The sequence below is a fragment of the Mirounga leonina genome, unplaced genomic scaffold (genome assembly GCF_011800145.1).
Source record: "Mirounga leonina isolate KUSES-001 unplaced genomic scaffold, KU_Mleo_1.0 Mir_114, whole genome shotgun sequence".
NCBI lineage: Eukaryota > Metazoa > Chordata > Mammalia > Carnivora > Phocidae > Mirounga > Mirounga leonina.
Genome location: NW_023270265.1, coordinates 14,015,347 through 14,041,982, shown reverse-complemented (window position 1 = coordinate 14,041,982; position 26,636 = coordinate 14,015,347). Strand labels below are relative to the sequence as shown.

General features: G+C 49.9%; 1 protein-coding gene across 6 annotated transcripts in view; it reads left to right on the top strand.

Annotated features, from left to right (window-relative positions):
* Positions 1–26,636, top strand: part of ARHGAP22 (Rho GTPase activating protein 22) — a 169,092-nt gene that overhangs the window by 38,743 nt on the left and 103,713 nt on the right. For all 6 annotated transcript variants that reach the window (XM_035023620.1, XM_035023640.1, XM_035023650.1 and 3 more), the window contains exon 2: positions 13,512–13,711. In XM_035023620.1, coding sequence (XP_034879511.1) covers positions 13,512–13,711 — 200 coding nt within the window. The remainder of the gene's footprint in view (positions 1–13,511; positions 13,712–26,636) is intronic.

Genomic DNA, 26,636 nt, shown 5'->3' with positions numbered 1-26,636 from the left:
TACATTGCAGCCTGATTTTTTTAAATACTATTTATTCTAGGATTTTCATGATTCATTTCTAATATTTTCCTCATTTTTAAAATTGAAGCATAATTTACATACAGTAAAATGTGCAGATCTTAAGTGTATAGCTCTGACCACCACCCAGGTCAAGATACAGAGCCTTTCCTTTAACCCCAGAAAGTTCCCTCCTCTTTTCCCCATCCCTCCTGTCTCTCCTCACAGCCAGACAGACAGACACTCTTCTGATTTCTGTCACCATGAATAGAAATCGTGGTATAGTGGTTTTGCCTATCCTTAAACTTGATATAAATGGAATCATAGAATATGACTCTCATTACTAACACATCAAAGGCCCCAGAGAGCCTTTGCACTTTTCTTCTCCAGGGAAGGAAGGAGGGAAAGTCAGAAAATGTCTGCTGAGCATTCAGCATGTGCCTTATACCAGCCCTATGAGTCAAGGGAGAAAATGGAAGCAAGATAATTTAAGTAAAATGCTCAAAATCACACCACTAGGAAGATCAAAAGCAGCTTAACCACAGGACTCTGAGGCTCAAGAAGCTTCCTTCTCCCAATATAGGCCTGTCCAGAGGTGAGGGCTGGATGGTGTCACTGAGCAGCTTGGGCCCCAGCCATGCCAAGCTATCTGATCCCTGGGAAGCACCCGTTTCCATGGTATTCACTGTGCATCACCTGGTGCAGGGACAGAAACAGAAGACAGGGTCATGCCACCCACTTTGTCCTGGTGTGTCTCAGATTTGTTCAGCTGAAAGGCACCCTGGCTGAGCAGCAGGCTAGTAAAAAAAGGAAGGACTCCAGATTCGATAGGAAGAGGAGAGTGGGTATCCTGTGGAAGTGCCCTCATGAGTGGGTGCAGCAGGGCTGGCCATGGGTACAAAGGTGTGTGGTGGGTCCAGGCGGGCCTGGCCCCCTCCACGCCTGCTGATGCTGAGGAATCCCAGCCTTGGCTGCTATTTTATTTCAACTTGCCATATTTCCGACAAAATTAGCCAGCTGGAATACTGCAGATGCAGATACCTTCACCTCCCTGCTTGCATTAGGGACACATAGATCGCTGACCAGATATTTAATAATAGCAATAACCATAGCTCACGTCTATTGACCTCATGTAACCATGCTTTAGAACAAGCACAACTCACAAAGCAACCTTCTTCGTGCCTGCCACCGTACCAGGGGACCAGGCCTGCCCCTGTCCCTGCCTGGGTAAGGCCCCGTGACAACTCTGGCCACTCTTGGGTGATGATTTGCCCTAGAGTCACTTTCATTTGCAAAATGCAAGACCACTTCAATATTTCCACGTCCATCCCAGGGCTGCAGAGCTGATTTTCGCCCACCTCTTTGAAAGTGTGCTTCTTGGTCTGGCCTTCGTTTAGAAGGTCACATCTCTCGAGTCTCTGTGCTCTGTTGGAGTCTCCATTTCTATGTCCTATGACAACTACCCTGTGGGGAATCTCCTTTCATCTTCAAAAGACCCCTAGTGAGAGGCCACCATTGGCCAGATGAGGAAACTGAGTCCTAGAGAGCTAAAAGAACTCACAGCCAGGAAGAGTATGGGCCAGGAGTGGCAATGCTGGGGTTCAAAACCCAAAGGCTCTTGAACGCCATTGTGCACTTCCTTATTTATGCAGTAGGGCCCTCTGCGGGCAACAGGAAAGAAGCCTTCTTGGGCAGAGAAAGCCTCATGAGTCAAGACCAGAGGCACAGGCCCTGGGCAAGCTGTGGGCCCCTGGGTATGGCAGCAATGCTGAAAGGCAGGGGGAAAATGGTGATGTAGCCCAGGGAAGAGACCCGTCCCACATCCAGGTAGGGCTTTAAACAAGGGAGTGATGTGGCTGGATGGAGTGTCAGACACTGATGCTCACTGCAGTGTGGGCAGTGTGTCTGCAGGGAGTGGGTAAGAACAAGGAGAGAGCCACTGTCCAGTAAATGCTCTGGGGGCAATGGCGTTTCCCACCTGGGAGGGGGTGAGGGGACAGCGGGGCTGTTGTGCAGAGCCCATCTACTCGGAGCACTCAGCTGCTACCAGCTAGGTTCCCCTGCTTCTGGACACTGCTCCAGCCCCCAGAGTGTGTCCTGGAGAGATGCACTGTGAACCCAAGCCTCCTTTCTCCTGCCTCTCCTCCCAGATCCCAGCTGATGGGAAAACTGAGGTCTTCACCTTTAGAAGATGCCCAAAGTTCATAACACCAACACTCTTAGGACACAGGACACTACCAGATGCTGGGCCAGAGGAGCTCCAGCCTGGACTTCTGGCCCCAGAGAACTAAGAGAGCTGGCCATGATCTTACTGTTTGGAGGTGGGAATAAATGATTTATTTGCAAGACAGGCCTGAATTGGGTTAGGTAGGCCTGGGCCAGAAGACTGCCTTAATCTCCCCCACCAAGACAGCCAGGGACATGCCCTGACTCTGCTGAAATCATCAACAGCCTCAATGATTACTTAACCAAGGGTAGAGAATATATTGATCTAAGCTAATGGCTTGTAGGCAGACAGAAATGAAATTTATAATCGATACTGAATTACATTGACTCCACCGATCCCAGGCTCCTGGTGAATGGCCTGCTGATCTTAACAGAACTGGAGGTAGCGAGGCTGGGGCCAGGTGCTCTGGCACAAGGTGCAGAGAGAGGAGAGAGGCTTCCAAGGCGCTCAGCCAGCAGTAATAAAAAAACAGTACTAACCACCAATCACTCAGCACCTCTCCCTTTCCAGAGCACTTTCAAAATACCCTTCATTTCATCCTCACCAAAGTCTGAGAGGTAGATAGGATTTGTATTTTGCTCCGATTTTATATGGAAATCTGGGACTGCAAGAGGCCAACAGGCCTCAGACCTCCAAACTCTGTACCCCTTCTGTGACCTCACATAGCCTCTCCAGACCAACCGTCAAACTAGGAAAAGTAGGAAAATGATGGTTCGGCTCTGAGCTTTGTCTCCTTGCTTATCACTTCTCCGATTATGGAAATGGAATCAATGATCTCATGCCCTTTAACTTTATAATTGGATGAAAACAGGCCGAGGGTAGGAGAAATCCTGTTGGCAGATTTCTTCCAAACCAAGAAGATCATCTACAGAGGCACAAGGTCTCTTGGATTTGATCTTCCCCATCTTCTTTGAACTTGAGGATTCCTGTCTCATGTTCGTTCATTCACTCAGCAAGCATTTATTGAGAGGCTCTGTGCCACAGTGTGGGGGTCCAGGCCCAGGGAGGGCACCTTCCTTGGCCATGAGAAGCTCACAAATCAATATGGCGCAGAGATATCTGGCAGATGTGTATGCCAGTCATGGCGGCAGCATAATGGATGGAAGTCAACCCCTCTGCTTTGAGAAGCTCCTAGAGGAGTCTTCACGTGGTAGGAAACAGTTACACTGATGCCTCAAGAGTGAGTCAGGACTCATCAGGCCAGCAAGGACTGAAATGCAAAGATGTGGCATCAAATGACCCATGTGGGGACCAGTCATTGGCTGGAAAGAATAAGGTATGTGGTGTGAGTGGGAGGTGAAGCTGGAGATCTGGCAGAGCCCTGGCTCACAGAGACCTTCTCCTCGTCTCCACTTCATACCCATGTCAGTGATGGCTAAGGCACGGCCTCTTCAAAGGAGACCCAGCAAGAGCGACATCACTGTGACGGTGGTTGGAGGTCCAGCTTGTAGATAGAAATGGATGGAGGTCCATCAGGCTTGTCTTTCTCAGAGGAAGAGTTTTTTCATTAGTCTTGAGCAGGAGGGGTTAGAGTATAGTCTGTTCTAGGGGAGAGATGTGGGTCCTGTGAGAGTCAGTGTTACGAGCCGGGGAGCCAGAGTTCCCAGGTCTGACCTCATGCTCTCTCATCCTGCATGGCTTCCTGTGCCCCCTGCTGGCCACACCCCTTCTTCTCCTGGCCTTTCATAGTGCAGGGGATGAAAAACTTTTCCTCTACCCTCTTAAGTTCGGAATCTGGGACCTGCTAATTAAACTGACAGAAGACCCAGTAACAGGAGGAAAGGCAGTTAAATCCCAGGGGCAGTACATTGTGGGATGGTGATTAGGAAGTGTATGATAGATAAGGTTATTTAGCAAGGTTTTGTTATTCAGATGACAATTAGAGTCTCACTCTCCTCTTCCTTTACAGGAGTAGGAGAGGCACCTATAAAGGAAATACATACCCTTCTTTTAGGCAGAAAGGGGGAAGAAAGAGAGCTCCTTCGGTGTTTGCTATTTCTCAATTGCCTGCAACTCAAAATAATCAATGTGCCATATGGCCATATTGCCATCAGCAAGTGGCATATTTTGGGGGGCATAACCTGATCCCCTCCAATGTTCATTCCATTCTTTTACCCAGCTTCAGCCTCCCCACTGGCCTCCCAACCTCCCAGCCTGACTTCCTCCTGCCGCCTACGTGTTCGCATGTCCCCTTACATGTGCCATGATGACCATGAGACCTTGCGTTTGGGTGTCTCTGCTCCCCCTGTCCCTCCCTCTGCCAGGGCAGGCCCATGCCTTTCATCTCCATGCCCCTCGTGGCTAGCACAGGGTGGATGCCCAGGAGGCCTGCATGAATGGATCAATGAATGCCAGATCCAGCTGAATCTGAGGGGCCGTGCTACGGGGAAGCGTAGATCAAGGTGTTTGGGTGTCTCTCTGCCTTCAGCTCCCTCTTGCCAAAGACCAGCACCAGTGGAGCCGGGAGGCAGACCCAGAAAGAGCCAACAAAAATGACTTTTAAGAATGTGATCTTTTATATTGATTTTTTTTAATCATTAAAGTAATCATTATGAAAAAATCCCAACTTCCTAGACAGCCTCAGCGCTATCTTAGAATTTGTACTTCTCACATGTCGGGGAGTCGGTTTTCTCCCTTGCTGTCTTTCGTCCTCCAGGCCCTGAAGTGAGATCCGTTAGGAGGGCCTGGCTGCTTCTCTAGGCCCTTTAGATGGGGGACCTAACAGAGAACAGATGACCAAATGGAGTCCAGAAAGAATGTTAGGTAACAAGTGGAAAAAAAAAAGTAGGGGACACTCAGGAACCCTGGTGGAATAAATCCCCGCGGCTCGAGCCGTCCGTATTCCCAGGACAGCGTGGGCACCTGACGAGGCCTCCTCGCCCTCGGCTGCAGATTGCATTAACGTTATGAAACCGTCTTGTCCCGCCCTCCAGATTGCCCCTTCCATTACCTCACCTCTCTGTTCAATCAATCTTTCAGCCTCAATACTTACCCTTTAAATCAATTCCACTCTGAGAGCCATCTTGCTAGTTTTCCAGCCTGGCTTTAAAATCCCATTGACTTGTATAAATCAATTATGTTTTAGCTCCTGGGCGGCCACTCTTCCATGCTCCTGGGCTTGCACTTACAGAGCTGCAGATGGAAAATCATCCCCAGGCCGGCTGCAGGGCGCCCAACCCCAGTGAGCACAGCTCGGGCCAGATGCTCCAGCAGCTGCCCAAGGCCGATGCTGCAGCCACAGGCCTATTCAAAAGGCTTGGAAAGCAATCGGGTATGTTAGGTGGGGTTCTCCTAAGTAGACCCTGAGATGAGGATTGTCATGAAGTCATTTATCAAAGAGGTGCCCCCAGGAGACACCAGTGAGAGGGTGGGAGAGCAGGACAGGGAAGAGAGCCAAGCTTGGTAGAAGCCCAATCCAGGGAGGTGTCAGCCTGAGCCTCTGGAACTTTAAAGTGTGAATTACACTTTTTTACCCCTCTGAGTGGCTTCCAACTAGAAACAAGGCTGCAGGAGTTTTCAGGATCCCACACCCAGGAGTCTTGGGCCAAGGGCTGGTGGCTGGGGGCATGTAAATTCCCAGGCACTTCTGGTTCTCCTAGTGCCTCGGCAAAACCATCTCCATGAGCCCCAGGGCAGGCTTCCAAAACAGGCCTGCAGCCCTGAAACCCACCCCAGGGTAAGCTGCTGGAAGTAAAGCAGTAGCATGCGGGGGGGTGGGGGGGAGGGGGAGGTGCACATTGTTTTCCAAGGGAATTCGGGCAAAGCTTCAACATGACCACAATCTAAGGTGTTTTTGATGTGTTCTCAGCAATTTGTAAGCTTCAGCACTTCCGGAAGCCCCAGTAGTTGCACACTGGGTGGGTGAGTGACCCACACACCCTCACTGAGCCCCTCCTTACGTGGAGGGGGAGCAGATAGGCTGGAGAGGACCCAGGCTCCACCAGAAGGGCTCACAGAGAGGGGTCCCCTGATCTGGTCCTCTGGAAGGGCCACAGATGGGCCTGAGTCCTGGTCTGTTCGGTCTGGAAGCTCCTCCCTCGTCTGTGTTGAGGTCCACAGCCTAGTGTGATGCTTGTCCCAGATAAATATTTGTAGACATTTATCAAACTAGTGATATTTTACTTGTTATTTTAGATCTCCTAAGGGGATCCTGTTCCATTCCAAAAGAACTCTTTCATTTTGCAGTTTTTATTTTCATTTACTTTCAGTAACACATGCGTTCCTTCCCCGTGTGAAACACACCCCCCCCACAGCTCCGTCTTCTCTCCACAATCACCATTAGGGCTGTGACGTGTTTTCTATGCAAATACACGCACCCACCACAAATACAATGTGATGTCCTTTGTTTGGGGGTTGTGTTTTTTCTTCCCTTTTAATAGAGGTTTACATTTTGTGTGTTGTGCTATAACTTGCTTTCTTCCATCACTATAACAGAATTTAAGTAAATGTTAAAACAAAGCAGGAAAGGGGAGCTGGGAGGCTTGGGGATGCCTTTTTAAAGGGTGGTCAGGCTTTCCTCAGTGAGAAAGTGGCATTGAGTTCAGAACGAAGGGGCTGAGAGAAGCCTTGCAGGGATGGGGCAGTGGGGGGGAGGCGCAGGTGCAGAGCTGGCGGCTGGCGCATTGCCGGCAGGTCTGAGGGACAGCAGAGGCCAGTGTGGTGGCCAGGGCTGGGAAAGCATGGGAAAGCCAGGGAGGTCGCATGGCCGGGGCCAGGGGACCCCTGTAGGCTGTACTGATGGTTCTGACTTTTACTCTGAGCAAAACGGGGAGTCCCATAGGGCTTCCATAGGGAGCAATATGCTCTAACTCCCATCTTTGAAAACGCTGTCTGGCTGCCTGTTAGAGGCTGCAGAGGGGGTGGCAGGGTGACAGCCTGCAGAAGAGGTTCCAGCAGGAATTCAGGTGAGAAATGATGGCAGGCTGAGGATGGTGTTTCCACTGACTGATGGCAGAGACCACGGGAGGAGTAGGGTCAGGGCCTGGAAAGCCTGGGGGTTCCGCTTCGGGCATGTGACATTGGCAGTGTCCTGTAGACAGCGTGACAGAGAGGTGGGTCTCTGCACAGGCACCTTGTGCCCACGGATGGTGTTTAAACCCCTGAGACAGGAACAGATCCCTGAGACACTGAGTGTGGATAGAAATGGAGTCCAAGGACAAGCCCTGGGCTCTGGACTAAGAGGCAGGAAGGTGAGACAGTGTCATGGCCAGTGAAGGAGGGGAGGGTCAGGGAGCATGGTCTTAGAGCCCCAGGGTGGAAGGAGGTTACCAACTGGATCCAGTACCACCAGGGTTCAAGGAATGGGAGGGCTAACTTGACTGTTGACTTGAGCCACGTGAAGGTCACTGCAGCCTCGAGAAGAGCAGTCTGAGTGGAGCAGAGTAGGGGAAACCTGACTGGGTGGGGTCCAAGAAGAACAGGGAGCAGTTGGGATGATGAGAAAGTTCTGGAGCTGGATGGTGGTGATGGTTACTGAGCAATGTGTACGGACTGAATGCCCCTGAACTGTATACTTCAAAATGGCTAAAATGGTAAATTTCATGTTATATATATTTTACTAAAAAGAAAAGGGACCAAGAGAGGAATTAGAGAAAAGGGACTGAAGACACGTCTTCTGAGGTGCTTGATAAGAAGGGGGACTAAACATGTTAGCTTACATACATTCACTTCGTTCTGCTTAACTTCTGCAAAGTATCTTACAACATGAAAACAGCACAGTCTATGTGGCCATCTTCAGACTGTTGGCCATTTGGGGTTTCCACATTTTTAGGGATCACACAGAGAGCTCCAAGGGCATCCCTGTGGGTGACTGCCTGCCTGTGCACTCATGGTTCTTTCTTGGAGGACACGGGCAACAGGCAGAATTGCTGGGTTATAGACTGTGCATGTTTTTAACTTTAATAGATACAGCCCAGTTACCCTCTGTGCAGTGGCTTAAAATTACTCACAACATTAACAGACTTTACAAAATTTACCTGCCTAAAGGTACACAGTGCTGTATTATCTTCTGGCTCTAGTTTGCACTTCGTTGATTACTCCCGAAATTCAGCATCTCTGCACATCTCGATTGGCCATTCTTATTTCCTGTTGTGTACGTTACCTGTTCACATCTTTCATTTCTTCAGCTCTGAGAAATGAAATCTCCCCACTTGCTTGGTAGGCACAGGTGTGAATCAGGGCCTGGTGGGCCAGCCCCGCCTCTCATTTTGTCCTAGCAACACCTTGATGCTGTACCCGCTTTGCCCTTATCTAATACCACATGAACCTTGGGGCACTTAACTTCCGTTTCCTCCACTTGGAGTTCTGACGTCTCCCCGGGAATAAGGACTGTGAAGACGTAGGGGACCCTGCTCCCTCGTGGGGAGCTCTGTGTGCATGAGTGTGTGTATGTTTGCCAGTATGTGTGTGTGTGTGTGTGTAAGAGTGTGTATGTACATGAGTGTGTGAGTGTGTGAGAGGGTGTGCATGCATGAGTGTGTGTTTGCAAGTGTGTGGGGGTGCTCCCGGGAAACACCAAAAACTCAGGGTACTGCGCTGTACCTGGAGGAGTTCCGTAGATTTGGAAGGCAGAAATGAATGAATGAATGAATGAATGAATGAGTGAATGGTTGTTATGTGAGCAGAAGAGCCCTGACTGGGAGGAGGGCGGAGGGCACCCTCCTCCCCCGAAGTCACGAGCTAGCCCTGGGCCTGCTCCTGGGCCCTCTCGGGAAACTTGCATCAGGTCTGGAGCCTCAGAATGTCCAGGCTGCTTGAGTTGAAAGCTTTGCCTAAGCATTTAAAGCACTGAATGAGTTGACTCAAGGAAATGCTGAGGACAGGAACAGTGGTTATTAATAAATCATAACAATGATTATTTTCCTTTCAAGACACTCAATTGGCCTTATAAGAAATGGTATCCCTGTGATTGATCAGCTGGGGGAAAGCCTGGGCTGGTCAGGCAGCCTAAGCAGCATCTGCCGGTGAATGAGGCCGCGGGAGCTGGTTCTTCCTGTCTTCTGAGGGGGCCTGGGGCAGGGCAGGCAGGGATCTACTCAGAGACCAGTGCAGGACAGATCCAACCCCGTTGCCCCAGGAAACAAGCCCCAAGCCCCCTGCCTGCCTCCTCCATACCTGCAGCCCTCGGGAGGGTGGTGCCCAGGGCCTAGGAGGGAACAGCAGATCACTCACACTGCAGTCATTTATTTCTTGCTGGGCATCTGCTGTCCACTAGGCTCAGCTTCCACTGTTCTGTGCTCTGAGAGCTCAGCCTTCCTGGGCAGACAGGCCTGGATAGAGACTGTCTCTGCAGAGATGGCCCAGGGCCCGGCTGAGGGCTCCCCAGCATTCCTCAGTGTTGGGGTGCACTGATGAGTCACTGAATTTTTATTGAGCTCCTACTATGTGCTGGCCCTGTTCAAGATGTTATAGGGGGTAGGGAAGGAAGGGCAGGTGTATTCTGGGTCCTACCGGTGCTATGCTCTTGTCAAATGAGACCCTTTCAGGTCCTGTTGTACTAGAAGACAATAGACAGAACCAGAGATGTGCCACTAGAACATTCCATAAAGCCAGATTCCCCACTAGAGACCCCAGAAGGTCTTTAGAAGGGTGGAAGGACCTACACAGTCTTTACAGATTCCCTAAGAAGAGGAAGAGGAGAATATGCAAATAGACAGGAGGCCTGAGCCAACGCACCCCCTCCATTCTTCACCCACAGGGGCCAAGGTTCCGTCAAGGCTCATGTTAGAAATCTCAAGTAATTAAAAAACAAAAGCCTAGCACTGCTGACTTCATTTTACCATTGATCCTCAACCCATTAAAGGAATTTTAGAGATGAAGAAACTGAGACCCAGGGAAGAAAACTCAGTAACTAGGGGACACACCTAGTCCCCTCTCCCACCTCAGTCCTCAGTCAGACTCCACCAGAATACTGGGGTTGGGGTAACCTGAGTGCCCAAGCCGCTAGGGCCCCATATAGCCCCGGGCCCTGGAAGGGGATCAGTCAGTGTCCGGTGAATCCAGCCCTGCTCCAGCCCCTGCACAGCTTGAGATGGGACGAGAGATGGATGGGCAGGTGCAGTCCTGGGAGCAAAGAGGTCCTTCCCGATGCTGTGGGGTCGTGTTGGGCACAGGCCCCCGGCTGTCTGCCAGCAGCTCGGCCCAAGCGCTTCTTCCTGCAGAACAGCTGAGGTGCGGAGCCGAGGCGGAGCGCAGCGCAGACCCCGGGCGTGGTGCTCTGGGCACCTGGAAATGGAAGGGCAGCTTTTCTAGGGCTGCAGGGACACTTCTAGAGAATTACTAAGGCTCATTCAAGAGGCGAAGGGGGTCCAGGTGACCAGGAGAACTACAAGGACCCCAGCTGCTCCCGCACCCCCAGCCAGCTCTTCCAACCAGGGGCAATCGGTTAAGTGGGCAAAGGGAGCGAGCAGAAGCTTTATACAGGGAGTGGGAGCCGATGCAAAGATGTCCCCCGATAAGTATCCCGGTAACAGGGTGAGCTAAGACAGTAACTAAGTGTCATTTCATGCCACTAAATTATGGAGTAGGAATATTCAAATTATGACATTTCGTGTTGATGGCTATGAAACAAGTACTACACTAGTATAATTTTGTGAGTTGTAATATATCCACATGCCATTTTTAGAGGGAAGGGTGTAATGGCACCTAACCAGCTAAAAGCTGTAGAAAAGTCCATGCCTTCTGTCCCGTGAGTCCACCCTGGGGACCCATCTCCAGAAAACAGTTCTGCATGGGGACGCCCGCTGCACCATTTCCATTAGCAGGATCCTCGCTGCCATGGTAACCAGTGACGGGACACCATGTCCATGCCACGCACTCTGCCAGACGTGGCCATCTCTCCTCCCCCAGCTCACTCCACAGGGTCAGGTATCGCCCTCCCCCACGCCCCCAGCTTGCCCATCAGCACACTGAGGCACAGACAATTCACAGAGCTGGCCATGATCTTGTATTTCTTCAAATGGACCCCATTGTCTCTTTAATTAAATCACTAACATTGGAAGGACTCCAAATACCCAGTGATGAGGGAATCTTTAGGTAACTCACAGGGATAGTAAATAGCCACAGAAATAAAGGAGGGAAGTAGAGTTTAATCTAGTACGCATTGGTACTCATGGGGACCAGGACCTGCAGAAAGGTGGGGAGCAAAGGTAGGGAGCAGCCTGTGAGTTCAAGAGCAAGTGAAGCTCAGCCCTTGGCGCAGGGCTTCAGAGGTGGGCCACTTCCCTGGAAGGAGGACCTGAGTCGTACCACCTGCCTTCTCTGATTTGCCTTCCCTTTAGTCTCTGAGAAAGACCCTCTGCCCTCAGGGATCGACAGTCCCTCTTCTGTGCATTAGAGTGAGCCTGGAAACAGGCTGCTTGCTCTCTGGGCAGAAGCACAGCCAAGACAAGGCTGAAACATTGAGCACTGCCTCACCGCAGCCAAGGGAGGGCAACGGGGAATCAAGGTGGAGAAGGTGCGGACTGACGTAGTCTGGGCTATCACAGTGGCTCAGGGTGGCAGAGAGGATGATGTCTCCCCTTAATCCCCCTGCTGTTGATGAGCTGACCCCTTCTAGAGCAGGGCCCATGGGATGGCCTCCTTATTTTTCGCTCCTGTAAAAGTGGCCGGTTCAGGATTGGATCCCAGGCCATATGTCACTCGAGGCAAAGCTGGGGACCACCGAACTATACGATCTCCTCGGCAAGCAGTTGAGTGTCATGGCACATTTAATGCCATGGTAAGATGCAGACATACCTACTAATTAGGGTGGGCCTAAGTAGCCGGTCATGTTTGACAAGCATGACTTACATCCATTCCCTGAGCAGCACGTGGTGAGGGCCACACATGTAGAACTGGGTAAGACATCATGTCCTCCCCACCATGCACCTCAGTCTGCTGGGGCAGAAAGGCAGCCCCAGATAATGGCGAGCCAAGGGTCACAAGTCCTGGTAGGGGAGGGGATGATTCTCTGGAGGAGATTCAGAAGGAAGGTTCTGCAGAAGAAGTATCTGAGCTGGAGCTCACCAAGCATCCAAAGCCAGGAGTTGAGTGAGAAAGGGATGGAAGAAAGGTCCAGGTTAGTGGGACAGCATGGGCAGGGGGTAGGCCAGGCTTAGGGAACTGAGGTCACTGGTGTAATGGGAGGAGCTCACACACACGCACACACACACACAGAATCGTACAACGCCAGAACTGTGGGTCACAGGGAACATGCATTCTGGTCAGAAGTTAGGCTCCATGGACTAAGAATTACACGTGTGATTACATTTAGAAGAACTGTCCTTCGTAAGTCCAGGATGGCTCCTCCCGGCTACCACTGCCACACTACGCTTGATACTGGCCAGGGAGGGGAGAGGAGCTTTTCCTGAGACAAAGGAGAGGGGGAAGTGATGGGCTAGAGGAGGGTCAGTAGGGGACCTACTGGGAAGGGCAGTACCAGTCCTGGCAGGGTGCCGGTCAGTGGCGTCAAGTGGGGAGCAGAGGAAGCCTGCCGGGCAGACGGGCTCGTGGGCACTCCGAGACGCTGAGGTCGGAGAGACGGCCCCTTTGCCCGGCCAGGGAGCCACTAACAAGTTACGACCAGCAGCTGAGTCAGAGGCCCCGCTGTCTAGACCCACTCTGCCAAGATGATCCCAGCGAAGCAACAGGGTAGCTTTGGGGGTTCGGGGCAATGGTGTTCAAGTCTGATGCCTCCAGAGAAGGGTGCCATGCAGAAACCAGGGAGGGGGACTGATGGGGCCAGCTCCCTCGGGGCCTGAGTGACAGAAACCCTGGTGGAATGTGAGCTCCAGGAAGACTCAGATTTTTATCTATTCCTTATTTCACTGCTGTATCCCTCACACCTTGAACAGTGCTGACACATACAGGTAACTCAATAAATAGCTGCTGAATGAGTACATGGATGAACCATTGAACAAATGGAAAGATGATGGATGGATGGATGGATGGATGGATTTGTGGATAGATGCATGCATTGGTGGGTGGGTGGATGGATGTGTGCATACATGCACGGATGCATGGATGGATGAACAAACCGGGGGAAATGAAGAACCTAGGAAGCTAGAGACATAGCAGAAGCTAACTGGACGGTCAGGCTGTGCCCCTAGCCCAGGTGGATACCCCTAGGCAGCTGCTGCTGCTGCTGAGGTGTTCCAGCCCGTGCCCCTTGGAATGCAGGGGGTGTATGCCAGGCTCCATCATGTCCTGCTGGCCTAGGCTCCCATGCCTTGGCCACAGGGTAGAGGGGATGCCAGAATGGGGGGGTCACGCGTCCTTCACACTCACTGTGTGTGTTTTTGGCTTCCAGCTCGCTCCAAAAGCCTGGTGATGGGGGAACAGAGCCGCAGCCCGGGGCGGCTGCCCTGTCCCCGCAGGCTGGGCCCCGTGCTGAAGGAGGGCTGGCTGAAGAAGCAGAGGAGCATCATGAAGAACTGGCAGCAGCGCTGGTTCGTGCTGCGTGGGGATCAGCTTTTCTACTACAAGGACAAAGATGAGACCAAGCCCCAGGTGAGAGGCATGTGTCTTGTGTCCTGGGCCATCATGGCAGGGCCCAAGGGAGGGCTAACCATGCCCAGGAGAGGGGAGAAGGCAGAGAGATCCTCCTGTCTGGGCCTCTGCTCCTCAAGCCCCCAAGCCACTGACTTCACTCACAAGTGGCACCTCATCAGGATTTCCAAAGTGGTTTTTATTCTCAGCCCCCATGTTCCGGGCATCCTGGCTTATTTTACTGAAGCAAATCCACAGCTCGAGTAATGAACGTGTCTCCATATAATGTTGGTAGAGAGCATCTCTGCACAGCTTAGGAAAGCAAGTCTTCCCTGGGTTCTTTTCAGCCTCTTGGTAACATCCCTGTTACTTCCACTGTCCAAGGACATGGGTACCCAAGACAATTCTAACCTCAAACTGAAATCTGGCTTACTGTGGAGCCCCCGTGTCCAGTGCCTCTGCTTCTCAGTGGCTGCTTCCGTGTTTGGCCAGTACTGGAAGATCCACCTGGTCTGGAGTTAGGTGGGTGGGAGCCTGTGTACGTCTCAGCAGGCCTCACAGTGTGGAGCTGGGACCTGGGGGGCCAAGAGCGTGCTCAGTGATGGGCAAAGTGGGAGAAGGGACCTGGGCACAGCCTGAGATCACGTGGCCATCACAGTAGGAGGATGGATGACCTTCCCACCCCTCTTTCAATTTTTCTGAGTATGTCAAGGGGAAGCATCAGTTGGGTGCTAGCATCTGTTTAACCATCTCCAGCATTTGGGACCCTCCCTTAAAAAATGGAGACGGGGGTGGGAAGGAGCAGGCCTCACTCCCGAGCCTTCAGTGGTAATAGTGCATAACATTCTGTCTTCGCTATTATTCTAACGGTTAACTTCTGTTTGTGGAAAGTGATACTGGTCTCCATCCATGACAGTGATACCACGTTTTCCCTTCTAAAATGTATCTAAGTTAAAATCAAAAAGCGTTGGGGCGCCCAGGTAGCTCAGTCGGTTAAGCGTCTGGCTCTTGATTTCAGCTCAGGTCATGATCTCTCGGTCATGGGATCGAGCCCCGTGTCAGGCTTCATGCTCAGCAGGGAGTCTGCTTCAGGATTCTCTCTCTCCCTCTGCCCCTCGCCATGCTTGCGTGCTCGCTCTCTCTGTCTCTCTCTAAAATAAATAAATAAATCTTTTAAAAAAAAATCAAAAAGTGTTGCACAGCAATGTGGAGGTACTTAGTGCCCCTGTGCATGTCTCAGCAGGCCTCACACTTAAAAATGCTTAAAACGGGGGGCGCCTGGGTGGCTCAGTCGTTAAGCGTCTGCCTTCGGCTCAGGTCATGATCCCAGGGTCCTGGGATCGAGCCCCGCATTGGGCTCCCTGCTCTGTGGGAAACCTGCTTCTCCCTCTCCCACTCCCCCTGCTTGTGTTCCCTCTCTTGCGGTCTCTCTCTCTGTCAAAATAAATAAATAAAATCTTTTAAAAAAAATGCTTAAAACGGTAAGTTATATGTTATGTAGATTTTACCACATTAAAAAATAAATAAATAACAAGTGTGAGATTCTTTAAGGAAAACTTTTACATGAATGCCAACAGAGAGAAGTGGGTTGGACACAAATCGTGAAGCTGGATCTGAACTATAGTTTAGGAAATCTTGATCTTGTCCAGCCTCCCCGGAAATCCTGATCTTGTCCAGCCTCCCCGGTTGCATAAGGAAGGGAAACGACCCCAGAGAGGTCGAGTAGAACAAATAGAAACTTTGGAGTCAGGCAGATCTGCATTTGATCTGAATGAGGTCTAGCACGCTAGCTTTATGACTTGGGACAAGTCACTTTTGTTTTACTTTTGGTTTTATCACTACTAACTGGAGACATTATTCCCTACATCACAGAAATGTGCTAAGGGTCAGATTATAGACCATATACAGATCTGATTGCAAATCCTAGCCCATGGGTGGGTACCCTCATGCTTCCTCAGCCCTGCCTTTGCCTTGCTCCCTGCCTCCCCGGCCCTATCGCTGAGCCCACTCTCCAGATTGGACACCACATTTCTGGCTTGCCCACCACCATTTTCCTTCTGGCCTTTACTTCTTGTGTTGAAGACCCCCCTTCGCCCTTCAGTGAACTCTTAGTTTTCCTGCCTGACCTGTTAGTGATATATCACTCCGATGACTGGGAAAGTTGCCAGGGCCCCCACCCTCTAGGGGCCCTGTCTGTGGCCCCTACCGTCATCCCCTCCTGGCCCAGCCATGGCACCATCTCCTGGGAGAACTGTGTGTTAATGCTGGGCGAGCCCAGTGGACAAAAGGATCACACTGAGTTGGCCCAGGCCATGTGTGGACCCCTGCCCCAGGCTTCGCCACACATTCCTTATGGTGAGCCTGAGGTGGCCCTCGCCCATCAGCTGCAGCTCCATGATGAAGCTCTGTCTCCCGGATTTCCTAAACTGGACACTTCTCTCCCTCACCCACCAACTTTTCCAGACTTCAGTGGCTTCTGGTGGAAACAGCTAACAATATGGTAGCGTCCATACCCCCAGTCATCAGCCTGAGCACAGGAGGAGCCTGGGGCCCAATCCAAACTAAACCAGGGCATTCATTGCCAGAGAGCCATTGGATCTCTAAAAGGCCCCTGGGTCTCCCAACAGATATCAGCATCATGCCCAGCTCCCCTGTTTTGACCTCTCTGGGCCTGGCTGACACCTCCAAATCCTCTTGGGACACGACTTCTTCCCATAATTCCCCCTCCCCCACAAAACCTGATGGTAGCCCTGTTGCACAGGTTCCCAATCTCAAGGAGACGGTTGGTTAAATTGGACTCATTTAGCTTCTACAGTATGATCTCAAACCCGCATGCCTGCTGGCAAAATAGCCCACACATTTCCACTTAATTGCATGAACTACATGTAATGGACTAATTCTCAATATCTGGTTCCTGGAAAAATGTGCCCTGCTCACTGTTTACAGTGACAGAAGGGCCCAGGCTGTAAGCACTGTCCTGACAGACAGCTTGTCATCTGTCTAGCAGACGTAATTGTGGAGAGCAGGGGCGTCCAGCTACCCTCGATGCTGCCCAGAGCACATAACCCATGACGGGGATGACTCTCAGCCCATATTCTTGTTCTCTCTCAAAGCCCTATCACTTCCCCTGCCCCCTTCTAACTAGCGGAAAGACCAGCAGAGAACATAAGAGCATAGAGATGGGGAAAATTTGAGATGGAAGCAAAGCGGCTGCACAAGGTCAGATGGGAAGACTAGGCAAAGGTGTTTAGAACGGAACCTGGAAATGTGCCCCTGTCCTTCCTGCTTTTCCTAGTGCCTGTCAGCAGACAGACGTTATGTATTCCCTAAGATAAGATTCCAAGTTTTTGCATCTTAGTGGTTTTCGCTTCAGCTGGAAATGTTTCTTGAGCCATGGAACCTCCCGCCACACTCTTTGTTGAGCAACCCGGTGCATTTCTGCAGTTCGAGAACTCACTTTTAGTCTAGTGATCTGACATCCAGGTCCTGCACTTGTGGGTCTCTTGGCTTTGAATAGAAATGGAAAGTATGTCTTTCAAAACATAGGATGGAAAAAGAATGTAACAAATTAAATGCGATCAGTTCAACAAGTGGGCAGAAAATGGGAGGAAGGAAAAAAAAACAAGAGGGGAAGGTAAATAGAAAAGAAAAAAACAAGCAAATGGGATGGCAAGGAATAGGTACAACCATTGCCGTCATCATAACAAATGGGACTCAGTCAGATTCACCTGAATCTTAAAAGACGGGGGAAAATTGTCTTTAAAAAAGAACAGAACACAGAAAGGTTAAAAAACAGAACAATGGAGAAAAGATAAGGCATCAAGCAAGCAAAAAGAGAGCAGATTTAGCAACATCAAAATCAGAAATAATAGAATTCAAGGTGATAAGAACAAAGGGGAACAACGAGAAGTATTTCATAATAATACAAATAACATACTGAGAAAATAGAGCAGCTGCAAATGTTTATGTTCTGAGTGACATAGCTTTGAAGGATACATAAACAAAGAAAAACAATACTCATTGTCCTCCCATTTTTTTCAAAAAGTGAAATTATAGAGACACATTCACTGAATATACTGCAAAAGAAAGACTTATAAATTAAGAACAAAATGATAGTGAGGGTGTGTGCGCGCACGAGAGAAGTTCTATACATGTGGAAATAAAACATATACTTCATGGGGCGCCTGGGTGGCTCAGTTGGTTAAGCATCCAACTCTTGATTTTGGCTCAAGTCATGATCTCAGGGTCGCGAGTTGAGCCCCGCATTGGGCTCTGTGCTCAGGGGGCGTCTACTTGAGATTCTCTCTCCCTCTCCCTCTGCCCCCACCCACTGTCATGCACATGGGCGTGTGCTCTCTCTCTCTCTCTCTCAAATTTTAAAAAACGCACACTTTATAATACCTCCTAAATTAATAAAAAAATCAAAAGTTAAATGCAAACTTCTAGTTAAAGATGACAGGTTTAAAAACCCCACAACTCCAGGGGCGCCTGGGTGGTTTAGTCGGTTAAGTGCCTGCCTTCAGCTCAGGTCATGGTCCCAGGGTCCTGGGATCGAGCCCCTCGGAGAGTCTGCTTCTCCCTGTCCCCCTCACCTGCTCGTTCTCTGTCTTGCTCTCTCTCTCTCTGTGTCTTTCATATGAATAAATCTTTAAAAAAAAAAAAAAAACCCACAACTCCAGTAAAGAGCACTGACAGGTGCTTTTGAAGGTGTGAACACAGCTAGGTGGAAGGGACAGGAGACAGCTACCATCACAGCATTCTGGATACTAGAAAACAAATGGGCAAGAGGTAGCTGACTCAGCAAACCCCAGAGAGCTCAATTCCAAGCCAGCACTAGGAGAGCACAAAAATCTGTCTGCTTTGCAAAGCAGCACCCCCACCTCCCACCAAAGGTTCAGGAATTGGCAAGACCACTTATCTTTGGAAATGAGGGCAAAACAGGAGCCAAAACCAGGAGAACTGGTGGAAGGTCAGCTTGAAAAGCAGCGAGGTCCCAGATCTCCTGAACAACCTCATGTCGAGTCTGACCACCCTCCGTCTCTGTGGTGTAACCCTGGAGTTGGTTCTCCAGGAGGGCTGGGAGAGAGGCACTCCAGGCTGAGGACACCTGCCCTGCCGTGGGTGGGAACACCATCCCCAGAACAGGAGGGCGAGACCCAGAGTGATGGGCTCCAGTTAGTCGGCCCTCCCCGTCTCCATCCCATGGGTGGCTCCCAGGCCCCAGCAGTCAGGAAGAGCCCTCAGGAAGGAAATGAAGAACTTTCACTGAAGAACCTAACAGGCTGAGAAGAAAAAAACAAAATATACCGACAGCCGGGCTTCCCCAGTGAGGCAGCCCCAGGCCATCTCTCTCTGTTGGCCTGCCGTGTAGACGTTTCCGCACCGCCCCTCATACAGCTTTCCCATCACTGTTTACAGAACCACTCCTAAGTAGGGGCACAAAGTGCTTGGGGTCACTACACATTTAAGGAAAGAGTCTCATGTGAAGGACAGACGCACACACAGGAAAGAAAGGAAAAAAAAAAAACAAGTTGGAGGCAATGAAAACCATGCAGGGGGAAACCTTTTTTTTTTTAAGATTTTATTTATTCATTTGAAAGAGAAAGAGCATGAGTGGGGGAGGGGCAGAGGGAGAAGCAGGGTCCCCACTGAGCATGGACTTGGGGCTCCATCTCAGGACCCCAAGATCACGACCTGAGCTGAAGTCAGCTGCCTAACAGATGGAGCTACCCAGGCACCTTGGGGAAAAAAACGTTTATATAAAACTATCTGCAACATCCTCAGGGCAGACTATTAAAATGGACAGAGAAAAAAAACCAGTTCCCAGAACCCAGAAATAAAATGCCAGAAACAAAAACCCAAGGGAAGGGTTGGATGAAAAATGTGACACAATCTCCCAGAAAGAAGAGAGGAACAACAGAGAGGAAAAGAGAAGAGGTAACCCAACGTCTGAAGGGGAGGAGTTCTAGAAAGAGGGAAGAAAGGAATCCTCACGGAGCGGCTTCAGTTAGATTAAACTTCCGGCAGGGGTGTGGAAGCCCTGAGCGCTGACCCACAGAACCACCGTCACTGTGGACCTGCTGGAAGCCACCTGGGGTGGGGGCGTAAATAAAGCAAAGTCTCCGCCTTCCGTGCTGGGAATTCCATCAGTAATGCTTAGAATTTTCATTGAAGACACGGTCACGTAAGCATATTATTTAGAAATGAACATAAGGAAAGAAAGAAAGAAGCCCTGTGTGAAAGAGCCAAAACTGGTGGCTGAGATCCGGACCCCGTAGATGGGAAAGAATTGCTGTCTTACACCCCACCTTGTGGCACTATGTGATTCGTTCAGCTGTGTTGAGATAGGACCTTAACTGGAAAAGTGAGTGAAATAAAACTGAAATAATTTATTTGGGAGTTTTCAGAATATGAGCTGCAAGGAGGGCATGGAGAGTGAGGGTGGTGACCCAGACACTTGAGACTTATCTGTATTCTTTTCATTTCTTACAGTGAGACTATATTCATTTAAATCCATACCTTAAAATTTTCTTAATTTAAACCAGAAAAGAAAAACTCAAGCCAGAGAGGGAATGTGACAGGGACACAGCCCCAGAAGGGAGATGAGCCGAGGGGTCAGAGGGCTTCCTCTTCTAGACAGAGCCGCTGAGCCCAGCTAGTCTCTGCAGAGCTGGCCCTGGCACATTGGAGGTGCTCAGAAAATGCACTTAAAGTAAACCTGGGGGCCCTGTGTGTCTGGCAGCTCACGCCCAAGAAGGGAGCCCAAAGTCTTTGAAGACCAAGTGTGAGGCTCATTGTATTGTCAGGAACACCAACCATGGACAGGATACCAGAAGGTGGACGTGGAGGGGCTTGGGTGCTGCATCCAGGAGCCTGGGTCCTTATTCTGTCAATGGTGTTAGGGGACTCTGAAGGTTTGGGGGCTCAGACTTGGCCCTCAGAGCTCTGAGAGGGAAGTCATCCAACAGCAGCACAGGCAGGGGTTGGGAAGGGGGCCAGGCTGGAGGCCGAAACACCATTCAGATGCAGCTCTTGTCCTGACATCCGGTGTGGCCTAGAAAACCATGGTGCCCAGAGCAAGGGGGTGAGGAGGCTTGGCGGCCGCAGAGAAGAAGGCCGGCAGCGTTGAGTGGCAGAGTCTCTGATCTATGCCCCAGGAAGCTGATGCAGCCGCAGGCTTTCGCAGAGGTGATTTAAAAATCCCTGTTGGAGAGGGGCGCCTGGGTGGCTCAGTTGGTTAAGCGACTGCCTTCGGCTCAGGTCATGATCCTGGAGTCCCTGGATTGAGTCCCTGGATCGAGTCCCGCATCGGGCTCCCTGCTCTGCAGGGAGTCTGCTTCTCCCTCTGACCCTCCCCCCTCTCATGTGCTCTCTCTCATTCTCTCGCTCTCAAATAAATAAATAAAATCTTTAAAAAAAAAAAAATCCCTGTTGGAGAACAGCTGGGTTTGGTTTTTGTTTTTTCCAGGAGGACAAGTGATGAGAAGCTGGGCCGTGGGAGAGGAGATTGATTTAACGTTTGATTTAATTTCGAGTAAAAGCTTGGTATTGGGAGAAGGAAAGACAAGGTGGATGGGAAAGCAGATGCACTTCTAGGAGTGAACATTAACCCTGGACAGTCAGAAGCCAGAAATCTTAAAGAAGAAACCTCTGGGGAGGAAAGAGAGGCCATCTGACCCTAGAGCTTGAAGGTCCCAGGGAATGTGCCAGCATGCAGCCAGGCACCCCTGCCCTCTGCCACTGCGTACCAAAAGTGTACAGCACAGGGAAAGTGGTGCTGTCATGAGCTTGTCCCTCGGGTCTTTGCCCTTGGAGAAGGTGCCTGGATTTTTCAGATGAGGGAAGCAGGGGGCCGGCGTCAGCCTAGGTTAACAGGTAGGCTACCGTAGCGCCTGAAGTCACAGATGTGCAGCACGTCGGCTAGGGGGCAGCTCTTTGCGGGGCTGTTTAATGTCTGCCCGCAGAACCTCTCAACCTTGCCTGTGTCAGACTCTACCCACCACAGCCCTTATCTCAGCCCTGTCTGGGGGCATAATCAAGATGCTGTCAGGCTGGTCAGAGCCCATCCTGTGCTCTCAGCAAGTCACGGGGCAGCCCATGCCTCAGACGCTCCTTCACATCTAGACCTTGTAAATCTGACTCAGCTGGAGTTGATTTAGCGCACACTAACTGAGCATCCTCCGTAGGTTGTTGGCTGTTGCTCAGCCCAGCCAAAGATGAGGATGCTGAGGATGCTGTTGTTGCGTTGCTGTGGTTTTATAACACCTCCTCAGCTGAATGTCTCTTCTCCGTTCTGGACTGTCAACTTCATTCGGGGGGGCCTCAGTTGATCTCATCCCTTCTCTTTTCCCACCACCCAGCACAGGGCCAAGCACGTAACTGATGCTCGGTAATATCTGATGCTTACATGAATACATGAAGGAAGGAAGGAAGGAACTGAATGAATGAGTGAATTCTGCACCAGCCTTGTGTTGGATCCTCAGTAGGAAAATATTTCATTGTTTTTGGAAAATGCCTGATGCTTGGCAAGGAGCTTATAGAATGGTCTTCTCCTATTAGAATGTAAGCTCGTCGAGTTCAGAATTTTGTCTGTTTTGTTTGTAACTGGTCCTCCGTGTCCAGAACAATGCCTGACACAAAGTAGAAGCTCAGTAAACACTTGTTGAATAAACATTCATGATTTCCTTTGAGCCTCCCAGCAACGTTACCAGAGCAGGTACAATTCATTTCCATCGTACAGATGGAGAAAGTGATGCTCCCCACGGTGGAGTGGAAGCTTGCGTACTATAATCTTCCATATTTGGAACCAGAGAGCCTGAGTTCAAATCCCATTTATACCACCCATGAGCTGCAGATGGCGGGGAGATCACTGAAGCCCTCCCGCCTGCTCCCACTTTGGGTGTGGTGTTCTGGGCCCTGGCTGCACTAAGGGTCAGACGATGGAAGTTGGCGGTGGCGTTGTCAATGCTGCCCAAACCCTCAGAGACAAGATTTGTCCAATCCTTCAAGAGGGATCTAAAATAGAAGAGCTCCAAGAAATGTTCAGAAGGTTTCTAAAATGCTATAAACATCAGGGTGAAAAACAAACTGAGGGTTCTAGAGGGGAGGGGGGTGGGAGGATGGGTTAGCCTGGTGACAGGTATTAAAGAGGGCACGTTCTGCATGGAGCACTGGGTGTTATGCACAAACAATGAATCATGGAACACTTCATCTAAAACTAATGATGTAATGTATGGTGATTAACATAACATAATAAAAACAAAGAAGGCTTCTAAAATGAAATATGAAAAGCAAGTGACAGATCCAGAAAGTGAGGACCACCCGAATCAGCAAGGCTCCCTGAGAGCAAGCATGCACATGGTCCACACTGCCTTCTTCAGTTAGGAGTCCAGGCCAGTGGGTGTCAGGACTGCTATGGGCACCCGGTGTCTGGACCCCAGCAAGTTGTTTTACAGAATCCCCTGTGATAGGGAAGAAGGACAGATTTTTGGAGTTTGGCTTCACTGCTTTCTAGCGAGTAACCAGAGAAGGGATTTCCCTCTCTGAGCCTCCGTTCCTCGGTGTGAGATGAGAATAGCCATGCCTACCTTATAGGACTACCCTGACAGGGAGATTCAACATGTAGGTAATCCCCTAGCGGTGATCTTCTCTCCTGGGTGGAACTGTACCAGCAAGCCACCCAGCTCAGTCAAGTAAGAGGAGTCCCGTGGCATGGACCACGGTCCTGATCTTGGCTCTGCCTTACTCCGTAGGTTTGAATCCACATAAAAGCGAACACTTATATGCCTTATGAAACAGGTATGGTTCTAGGAGCTTCCTTTTTAACTTGCTGTCATGCTCACAGCAACTGTACAAGGTATGTGATAAGATCCTCTCCAAGGACGGCCACCACCCGTTCCTGCACTCCCTCCCTGAGTGTCCACTGCTCCTCCCAACAGGAATTGGAATCTAGTTCCCCTCCTCTGTCCCCGATGAGACAGAAGTGATGCTGGGCAAGTGCCAGGTTCGGGCCCCCAAGACTCCAGGCAGTTTCTGCTTTTGCTCTGGGAAGCTGCTGCATGCTGTGAGGATGCTTGAGTGGGCCACACAATGATGAGGAAACAGGAGGAGGAGAGAAACCACAGGGCCCAGACAGACGAGTGAGTCCTCCGTGGACCTTCTAGCCCATCCCAACCATCAGCTGCAGACAGCTGAGGGAGTGACCGTGGACTGTGCCGGGGTGGGGTAGGGGGAGGGGGGGGACTGCCAGCGGTGTCCTGCCTGTACTCTGGGCCATGGAATCATGAGAAATAATGAAAAAAAAAATCAGATTTTTAAGCCACTAAGTTTTGGGGGTGGTTCACTCTACAGCAATAATTGACTGAAACAATTGAGGAATGATCATTATCCCCACTTTCCAGAGAAGGAAACTGAGGCACAGAGAGGTGAAGTGACTTGCCTAAGATCACATCAAGCTAGACAACACGAGTACCAAGATCTAAAAGTAAGCAATCTGATGGCAGAATCCACTGTCTTAGTCATTATGCTGTGGTGTACTTTTGATGATATTGAAAAACCAAAGACACACTTGGTAAATTTGCAGAGGTGGGAGGGGCTGCAAAGGTGGAAAACAGCACTGAGATTCAAAATAACTTGGCCAGGCTGGTTTCATGGGAAATTGTTAAGATAAAATATAAAGTCCTCCGTTTGGTTCAAAAAAATCACTTGATTTCTCAGATTAGAGAGACCTAGGTTAAGAACAGGTTGAATTAGGCAGAGTTAAGAGTTGAGATCAGCTTCAAAGCTCAGTATAGACTAACAGTGAGCTGTGGTTGCCAGAGGAACTGGGGACCATGGGTTGTGTTGAGATGCACAGAAATTAGAACAAGGGACGGGAAAACCCATTAAGCTCTGCCATGGGCAGACCGGGTCACAGTGGTCACATGATAGCCCCTCAAAGCACACACTTTCAGCACAGCAGGACAGCCAGGAGGGCAAGGGGTCTGAACACCTGTCCACATGGGGGACAAACTGAATAAATCATCTGAAGAAGACAAATCCTGGGAAGGGCACTAGTTCCGGCAGGGCACCTCCCGTGAACAAGACTGTATCTATTCTGAGAACCTCCAGAAGCCATAGCCAGGACAAGTAGAATTACACAAAGGCCACCATGTCCCCCCATATGGGAAGAACTCTCTGTACCAGTGGAGTGGTCTGCTGGTCAGGGCTGAGCTCCAGTCCCTGGTGCTGTGCAAGCTGAGGCCAGACCACCACTTGGCTTCAGAGAGACAGTTGGTCATCGAGTGGGAAGTTGGCCAGAGACGATCTCCGAGGACCCTTTCAACTCAAAGCCCAAGATCAAGAGGACTGGAGGCACAATAGCTAGAGTCAGCCAAACCATAGTGGTTTGCAGAAGTTCCATCCTGGATGAGTAGAACACAAGGCTGAAGAAGCAGCCTAGCTCCAGGGGTCTGACCCAGAGTTCCTGCTGTTGGCGCCACTCTCGGTCTTGGGTGGCCATTTGGTAAAGAGCTCCAACTGTGGCCCTGGCCAAGGTCTTCATGGAGACACGGCTGGTGGAAAGAGAACTGATGGATATAGACCTTGATGCCATGGGACCTTTGCAGTTGGTGTGTCCAACTGGTCACCTTTGGCTTAGTGAACTTGCCCCTGACTTCCTGAGAACATCTGGAGAGCCTGACTTCTCTTCCTCCTTCCTACTTTCCACCTGCAAATCTCTGTGCACAGAAGAGCAAGTGAGTAATGACTTCCCTAGCTGCTACCATAGATCTTGCCACAGCAAATCCCGGTTGATCTCGCTGTGCTCAGAAAGAACACACGAGTGTGATGGAAAGGCGCTGAAGTACCACAAAAGCTCTGCTCGCTGCCTCAGGTTAATGCCAGAGCTACTGAGCAGGCGTCCTCCGCGGGGTGTTCGAGGTCGCTGTGAGCTAACTGGGGACTAATGGTAACATTACTGTTAGTGCTGCAGAAGAAAAACTAAACAATACATGTTTTCTTGTGCAAAACGTCCTTAGGGACAACTTGGAATGCTTCTTTCGCAAAGAATTACTCATTGGAGTCTTTAGAAAGAGAAAGTCATTTATTGAGGATCAAACATCAGAATTTGTGGCTTTTCTTAAAGGAGGCTTTATATATTTGAAGCTGTTTGGGAAATATAACTCTCTACTATTAAACAGATCAAAATGAAAGTTTTAGTCAGTTAATTTAAATCAACTAGAAATGTCTTTCATAAATTCAAATTGGTAACAACAGCCAACTAGTTTTTAAACAATTTTTAAACAATGTTTGGTTAAAACCCTTTTTTTTCCCCCTGTATCTGGCATGTGAAGGAAAAATACAAGATTGAAGGAATCATCCCAAAATGTATATTTTAAAGCTTATCTTGACCGTACAGCAGTGGTTTTGGAAGCGGGCCCCCAGAATAAGAAGACCAGCGATACCTGTGGGTACCTAGCACTAATCATTATAGGGCAATATTTGCCACTGTTCTGGGGGGAAAAAACCAAGATACTAAGAGGCCTGATGACACACACAAGAACCTATAAACCACAAGCGACAAGTGTCTGGCTGCCCCCGAATTCTTTTGTACCCGGAGTGTCACTGCTTGCAAAACGGATCTTCACCTTCTCCAGATGATGTCTGTGTTTCCCTGAGTACAGCCTGACTGTTGATGCACATGTAATGAGCTTCTCTCAGGGTCTGCTCATTTAAGTCAGCATGGGTATTAGCCTACAGGTCTTAAGTGTCTCCCACTTACAATCAATCCTTTGGCTTTCAATTGAACCCAGTTAATTTACAGTAAGAGCTACAAGACTGATTGGTAAATTGCTAGTTTTGTCTATTACTAGGCAGAAAAACAATCAAACGACATTGAGGCAGCATGGAAAATATATTTTATTCATTGTTTAGACCGGAATAACTTATTTTTAATTATATTTGGAGC